General features: G+C 37.6%; 1 protein-coding gene across 2 annotated transcripts; it reads right to left on the reverse strand.

Annotated features, from left to right (window-relative positions):
* Positions 1–1,043: 1,043 nt before the first annotated feature.
* LOC124825741 (DNAJ heat shock family protein) lies at positions 1,044–6,691 on the reverse strand. Of its 2 annotated transcripts, XR_015784137.1 has the most exons (3): positions 5,875–6,691; positions 1,646–2,314; positions 1,044–1,224 (listed from the first exon to the last, which is right to left on the reverse strand). XR_015784137.1 is itself a non-coding variant. In XM_047298439.2 (2 exons), the coding sequence occupies exons 1-2, from the start codon at positions 6,417–6,419 to the stop codon at positions 1,870–1,872; spliced, it is 990 nt and encodes a 329-aa protein (XP_047154395.1). In that variant the 5' UTR covers positions 6,420–6,691; the 3' UTR covers positions 1,426–1,869. The 2 variants fall into 2 exon arrangements, 1 of the variants encoding a protein (XP_047154395.1); XM_047298439.2 differs by lacking the exon at positions 1,044–1,224 and having other exon boundaries at positions 1,426–2,314.
* Positions 6,692–8,302: the final 1,611 nt, after the last annotated feature.

Consider the following 8,302-nt stretch of genomic DNA (forward strand, 5'->3'; position numbering starts at 1 on the left):
TAGTATATTACTTCCTGCACCCCATATTAGTAGAAAAAGACTACACTACCACTCACAACTGCAACACATCATAGCTGACGCCACCACTACCTCTTCCATCATCACTCCTGCTATAGGGAAGAAAAAGACAGAAAACGCGAAAAAAAACCTCATCTTAGTCAGGAACATATTTCATATATTTTGATTTTTTTTTTAAATACATGTTATGTGGGTGTTCTGAAAACTCATTCTAAAAAACATTATATGCATCGAAAAAATGTATGCTGGAAAAATCTTATTCCAAAATTTTCTTTCAGAATGAATTTCATGAGTTGTGAAAATATTGTTAAAAAAATATGGAAAAGCTTGTTGGAGAAAGTTTTTGAAACATAAAATCCAGAAATCACTTTTAGAAAGGGTGTGCGAAGAAATTGTAGGAACATAAGAAGTAAAGAGTTTTATGATTTTCCTCATTGTTAAGGTTCTTCATTTCTTCTTTGTCACTGACGTTGCTCCTAACCACGATTGAGGTAACATCTTTTTTAACTTTCGGAATATTCCGGTGAACAAAAATTTCAATCTTCCGGAGAACAAATTGAACATTTGCCTTTTCTGGATTGTACAAAATAGCCTTCCGGAAACACGAATCTCAAACACGGTTCGCACCTCCCATTACTACTATTATAGACTTTCTTTTTCAAAATGTTCTTCCAACACTTTCCCAAAACACCAATCCAGATGCATCTTTCCAATTCCCAACTCCCCGTAACTTCAACTTCACCTTTTCCAAACACTTCCACAACCTCCACCACCCTTGCCACAATAATTCTCTTCTAACTTTTAACCGCTACCACAACACAATGTCTTCCATGGAAGACACTGTTTCAAATAAAAATTGGATAGACAAAACTAGAATTCCAAATCTTGCGGAATGCAGGTAGAAATTGGAGGGGTGCAATAAGTAACTCCCTAATAGTTTGTTTGTTATCAAAATCCCAAATCTACACACTGAGATTCTTTTGACAGAGAAAGTAAATAAAAAACAAGAATTTAGATATTCTATGTAAATAAAAATGCCTGAAGGACTCAACTTTACGAAATCAAAATTAAGGAATTTAATTCGAACAAAATATATTACAGAATGAGGATTATCAATCCTAATAGAGAGAAAGTAATGTACACTTTGTATCATTCACCAACAAAACACAATGTCCATCTCCAGCATCGAACTATGGACTATCTTATCTGGAATAGAAATTTAAATAAATTTCATTTAATTAAAAGATTCAGGTGTAGAAAAAATCATATACAAAGTGTTCCTAAATATTCAAGAGATGTAAGGTACCAAATATACGAGGCTGTAATACATGCATAACAGTCTATCAATAGAAAATTTAAAAGAGCACTTTGCCACACATCAAGTTTCTATGGCAGAACAAACGAGTCTGTAATAAAATCATAGACCAAGATTCCATGTTGTCCTTCCAAGTTTTAAAAGAACAGGATATCAATAAAGGAACCTCCAATAAAAAAAAATCAATATATACAATTTTCATGGTATGAGCACGACTCGTTGTGATCTTATCAACACCAGTACTGTTCACGAGTTTAACCAAAAGGCAAAACAAGTTTGTGAAAATGATGGAAAATCAGTTAAATTACCTACCTAACTGTTTCACTAAGATTGACACTTCCAATGGTTTCCAAACACTCGTTTTTCTTCCTAGCCTGCAAAAAAGTCCAGATGTCAAGATATGGGCTCATCGTATGTTATCCCTTTGTACTCAGTTTCACCCGTGGAGTATTCCTGTTATTCACATGCATCAATAGTATGCACATGACATATTTACAATGTGCATTCACCAGTGACACGAAATACCAAACTCATACTCATGAGATTCCACCTAACACTCTCCTCAGATCAGACTTCTGCTCTGGAGTTAGCCTTGAAGGATACTTGACGTCAAGCTTAACTCTCAAATTCCCCTTCTTCCCAGGCTCTTTTGATATAGGCATTCCTTCATCGGGGACAACCACCTCGGCACCGGGTTTGATAATATCTGTCAATGGTAAGACGAGACTCCTTCCATCCAAGGTAGTAATGTCCAAAGTTTTACCTGTAAGGGCCTCAAGAAGGGTTATCTCCTGGTTGATCACCAAATCATTGCCATCCCTTCTATAAAGAGCATGCGGTTTCTCATCTATCACAAAAATTAGATCTGCTGGGATGACACCAGGCTCCTGGTTACCCTTCTCTGGGAAGGTAATCTTTGTTCCTTTCTTCCAGCCAGGCTTTATCTCAATAGTCAAAATCTCTTCCACATTTCGACATTTTCTGAAATTTCATTGCACGTTTCAAATATTGTCAACAAATGCAAATATCCACTTCTCAGATGTAAAAGAACAAGAGCCAAAATTTTCCTTAAAGAAACATTTATACTGAAAGCACATACAGGGAAAATCTTTCCTATTTTCTTGGACAATCAGGTGATTAGATTAACAGTCTGATTACAATTTTAAAAATATTCAGCAATTTATTTGGATTTTAGAAGACCTCTGTCTAAACCTAGTTATTAGAATATAACTATTTGGCAAGCTATCAATTTGTATCATTCAACGAATCTAAAATAACTTTGAATCTTACTAATCATGAAGGAATCAGAGAGATTTCATGAATCACATATTTCAATAATATGCTCAAATTGTTAAACAAAAAGGAATCCGCAGAGCACTTTTGAACCTATCCTATTTGATTATTCCACTAATTTATTTACCACTCATTCAATACATCCATCTATTTGGCTGTTTCATTCTCTCAATCCAAAATAGTGACTTCATAAACTCAAATATAACAAACAGTTCCGTTTAACCAGACTTGAGGTTATGTTGTTTTTATCTAATTTTGGTTTACAACTCTAATGTTGAACACTCAATATCATCAGTGTGACATATTCAAAGTCATTTTGCATAGCTCTGAATCTTACAATTTGATACAAACTAGGATTCACAATTCAAAAATCAGTTTGGGGGTTCACAGTATAAATATCGATTACTATTAATAATGGTCTAAACCAATAATGATGGAAGCTCCTACTCTAGAAAAACAATACTAGATTAATCAAATCACTACAATCAACCACAAAAAAAGGCTTAACTTGGTCCATATAGTTCCACTAATGTTTGACCTTGGTCCCTCATTATGCAACAGCGACCCCATAGTTTCAAATCGATGCTAAAGTTTGATACAAAATAAATTGACTCCTTTCATTCAAGGTCAGGAAATAAGCTTAATTTAAATATATGTCGTGTTGCCAAAAAGATGCCAGATAAAATTAGCAATTTGTAGTAGTCTGAGTTTCAAGAATATGTAATACTTGGTTTTCCATGTACTGAAAAAGAAATAGTTGATCTGTGTTTTATATCAATAGCTTCTCCAACTTGAAAAAATATAAGCCTATACATATTTATTTTTATTTAACTTGAAGTGTCTTTACCTATAGTCCCATATAATCCAATAGTTTTCAAATTTTCCCAAGATTCAGGCAGTATTGGACATGATACACAAATGTATCATTACTACCTTGACCTGAATTTAAAATGGAAGCAGTCCAATAGATGAGGAAACCACTAATGTGAACTCGAGGTCATGGATTCAACCTTACAGTAGAGAGCAAATAGATAGACAATTTGTGCTACTAAAACTTATTGAGTTATGGCACACAATTTACCATAACTCAATGGGTACATTTATAATCTAAACCCTTATTTGAAACTAACATGGATATCTTATATTTAGACCGTGCAAAGCAAACCTCACAATGCATCTATATCTTTGGGATTAATGAATGTAAATACAATATACGGATATTTAGCAAGCTGACTTATTATGAAAAAGGCTTCCTTGTCCTTGACAAGCGAACCATTAAATTCCAGAATGACTACCGACCACAGCATTGTTTCACGCCATTCCAAATAGATAAGAAATATATGTATGTATACACAGGCTGCAATTTAATCACATCATGATAATTAAAATAGGCTTTAATTAAACTTCAGTTTCATATTCTTCCTCCCATTTTCAATGATTAAGGCAAAACCTTAGTTTACATACATTCACTAATGAATTTTTTTTTGTCCTACCATGAGTTTCCTCCAGTTCACGAGATCAGAGGCTCCCTAACGAATTATAAACAATATATGGTATAGGAAAAGTCATCAACTAAATACACTCTTACTGGTGTTTTTGATTTGGTTTCCAGTTTTAATTTTCAATTCACATGTTTTTGTAAATAATTACAAAAATCTAACATTGTATTCATTTTGCATCTTGCTTTCAAAATTTTAAGAACGAAGTGGTTGGTAATAGTAAACATTTTTTCTCCACTTCCATCACAAAATTTGGAAAACATAAAGCACGATAAATACATGAGAACGTTGTAAATTGTATATTGTAATAACTAACAATATGCTCATAGCCAAATACATAATAACACTAATCAAGCCAAACAACCTTCTTAAAATCAGCCAAACTAAATCATATTCAGAGCTAACCTTAATTATACTAACTATGTAAACAAACCACTAGATTGCATACATTGACAGGTGTGCCAATTATGAATTATCTTTCACTAGGATAGGCAAAAGCCAGGTGGTGAATATGGTAGGTGATAAAATTATTTTTAAAATCTTAGTTTGGAAGCCTAAAGTTCATTATACACGTGATGATCACTAAAGAAACAGGTTATAATCAAGGAAACTGCTAAGTAATAATGTATTATCTCACTCAAGACATTATCCAAATGTTGTGGTCCCAGTGGCCAATTGTCTTAACAAAAGTAAGCACTATCCTAACTAGGTGCAGCTGAAGCAGGTGAAAAGTGCGCATGATACTCTTTACGTGGCTCTTGCTGACAAATATAAAATGCCATACCTTACTGAGTTCCCTTGTTTCACAATAGTTTATCGTGCCACAAGGTCAAAAGCATAACAAATGAACACTAAGGATTCCAAGATGTGAGCGAAAACAACTTTCTGGGGTATGTTATACCAACATTTAAGAACAACAACATTCTTTTATTCGTAGACTAGAACCAGTCATGAAAATATTTTCCGTTGTTTAGAAAACAGCCCCTGAAAGATTTCTACTTGCTAGGAAAATTTGCTCTTCCAAAATTGACAATGCATATATATTCACCACGGGATTCATATTTACGTTGTATATGAAACCCCCATGTCAACCCTGACATCATCTATTCCACAAAGTCCACTTTCGGTCCTTAGTTTCAAGGTAAATAAAAAATACTAAGCCATATCTTCCACCCAAATATAGAATTGATAAACGACCCAAGCATAGACAAGTCACATACATACACACATACGGGGGAAAAGTGAATAATGTCAAAAGCAAAAAGAGGGCCAAAAGAAAGTCATATTACCTAGTCAGTCAAAGATTTAGACTTCAAGAACAATCAAACATGTAAAGGTGTTCAGCAACCACTATGTTCTATTCAGTCAAAGGGTAAGAAAACGAAGTGTAGTAGGCAGACGCTAACCTAAAGACCTGGGAGTTCAATGTCACAAAGAGAAGTTGAAATTTGCACTGCAATTCTAGAACTTACAGCCATGACAATCCTTCATGGTAAAGACGTGCACACTCACGTACACACAATTGGTCTAGTATAGCTATATAAATTGGAATAAAAAAGCAACCCCAACCAACACCTTTCAAATTCACTGTACTTAACTTTCACCCTCTATTGGAAACTACACTAATTAATCTATAATCAACCATTTAACACAAATACAAGCTCATCGACCGAAGAAAATATAAAACCGAAGAAACAATTTGAAACAAGCACATTGCGTGAAATTAGGTTAAAAATAAGACTTTTTTACCCAAAAGCGTCGTAGACGTTCCTGGAGATCTTCATTTTCTTCTTTACGCCTTTGTAGAGGTCCTCCAAGCTGCAAGGCAGCGCGTTCTCGACCGCGGCTGCCTTCCTCGGGGCGGCGGCGCCGAACGAAGGGACGCCGTTGGAGGTCCGGAAGAAGGCGTCCCGGCGCGAGGAGCCGACGTCATCCGGGCCGAAGAACTCAGCGTAGATGTCTTTGGCGTCGCGGGGGTTGAAGCGGAAGGAGGAGGCGGGGGGATTGTGGCGGTTAAAGACGCGGGAGGAGGAGGAGGAAGACTGCGGCGGCGGCGGAAACTGGCCGGATTTGAGAGCCTCCTCGCCGTAGAGATCGTAGATCTGTCGCTTCTGAGGGTCACTGAGGACATCATAGGCTTCGGAGATTCGCTTGAATTTGGCCTCCGCCTCACTCTTGTTGACGGGGTTCTTGTCGGGGTGCCATATGCGTGCTAGCCGCTTGTACGCTTTCTTCAAATCCTCGTCGCTGGCGTTGCGATTCACTTTGAGTATGTTGTAGTAGTCCATACCCATGACGGTGTCGCTTCGCTGCTCCGGTGAGGCACGGCGGCGGAGAGGACCGTTGGGATTGACGGTTAGGATTCAGAGGAGGTGAAGAATGAGATGGGAGAAGGAGGAAAATTAAAATGTATAAATAATATAAATAAATAAATAATTTAGTTTCAGTTTTTTCGGGTACATCAAGTTTTCGTGTTTTTAATTCGACGTGCAACGCACACTCCCATGTTCATCCTTCCAACACTACTGTTCTTCATCACCACAAACGCAATCTTTCTTCTGCATTCTTTATAAATAAAAAAACCCTAAATTTCTATATCATTTTAAAAAGGGTGTTTTTGACACTCAGAGTAGTGTTTTCATATATGAGTTCAAGAATTAAAAAGATTGGTTTAATTGCTTCCTTTGTCCCCAGTTTGGTTGAATTGTGTCAAATTCATCCTCATTTTTAAAAAAGTTTCATTGTCGTCCTCACGTGGCGTAAAAGTGTCAATTGAATCCAAACATAGAAAAAATTTGTGTCAAAGTAGTCATCTCCGTTAAATACACACTAACGGTGTTAAGTGGCTGATTATTTGGCATTAGAAAATTAAAACGTGGCAAATGAGTCACAGTAGTGGTAATGACGTGTCAATGACGTGGCATACGACAATGAAACTTTCAAATCTTCCTCATTCTTCCAGTTCAGAAAGACATGAGACTCTCTATTCTTTCAGCTAGGAACTCCGACGAAGGATCGTCTCCCTGCGCGCATACGGCTGCCCCCACCAAACCGACCACCGCGAAGAGGCCCTCCGCCTGGTCCATGACGTCACCGGCGACCCCAAGCGCCACCAGGATCGCGGCTGGCCGCGGTGTCAGGTCCTCTCTCCTGCCCCCTTTCCGCGCGATAGAGGAGAAACTCTTTCAGTCCGACACCGGCCTCCGCTTGGGCACGTCCAGCCACCGGAGGCAGCGTTCAGGCCCTTCTCACCCTCCGATTCGGCGCGAGTTCTCTTCCTTCTCCATCGAACACCGCCAGTGCCATGAAACGCGGCCAAGGTCGCCGCCAGTTACCGAACCCCGAACACCACCTCTGAGGCAACGAGCGAAACCCTACCGTCGACGAAGCTAGTCACCATCGTTCTCGCCGGAGTTCGTTTCGTCATCGACGCCACCGATGGCGCCTCTCCCTCTCTTTTCTATCCTTTTTATTTACTGGTTGGTTTGGGATTTGGTTCTTGGAATGGTTGATGGATGATCCAGTGAGAAAAATGGGGATGAATTTGACGAATTCTAGAACGGAAAGGGTGGAAATCCGAGAGGGGCTGATCACGGGTGTTGGAGATGAAGGCCCCTGTTGGAGATGAAGGCCCATGAGGTAAGGAAGAAGATGAGGGTGATGAGCAGAGGGGTCAGTGCCACGAAGGGGTGAAGATTGATGATGGTCGTTGGCCGTATGCCACGTCATTGACACGTCATTACCACTACTGTGACTCATTTGCCACGTTTTAATTTTCTAATGCCAAATAATCAGCCACTTAACACCGTTAGTGTGTATTTAACGGAGATGACTACTTTGACACAAATTTTTTCTATGTTTGGATTCAATTGACACTTTTACACCACGTGAGGACGACAATGAAACTTTTTTAAAAATGAGGATGAATTTGACACAATTCAACCAAACTGGGGACAAAGGAAGCAATTAAACCAAAAAGATTTTTAGTGAAATGTAAAACGACATGTTAGAAAAATATAAAGCAATGTATTTTTTTTTGTCTTTTTTTCAACTTTTTAATATCATTTTATTCATTTGTTACAATTTAAAATTTTAAGTTAATTTTTATTTTCTATTTTTTTTTTCAATTTGAGTAAATCTTCTTGTTTTAATGTAATTAAATTTTGAAATATATAGT

Source organism: Vigna umbellata, chromosome 2, assembly GCF_029865625.1.
Source record: "Vigna umbellata cultivar VRB3 chromosome 2, Vumbellata_1.0, whole genome shotgun sequence".
NCBI classification, from domain to species: Eukaryota; Viridiplantae; Streptophyta; class Magnoliopsida; order Fabales; family Fabaceae; genus Vigna; species Vigna umbellata.

What these genes read in the sequence shown, in the direction of transcription:
- LOC124825741 (XM_047298439.2), bottom strand. Translation starts at nt 6,419, where the DNA reads ATGGGTATGGACTACTACAACATACTCAAAGTGAATCGCAACGCCAGC. An exon ending in AACGTCTACGACGCTTTTGG is followed by an intron (nt 2,315 to 5,874) that starts GTAAAAAAGTCT and finishes ATGAAATTTCAG; the next exon opens with AAAATGTCGAAATGTGGAAG.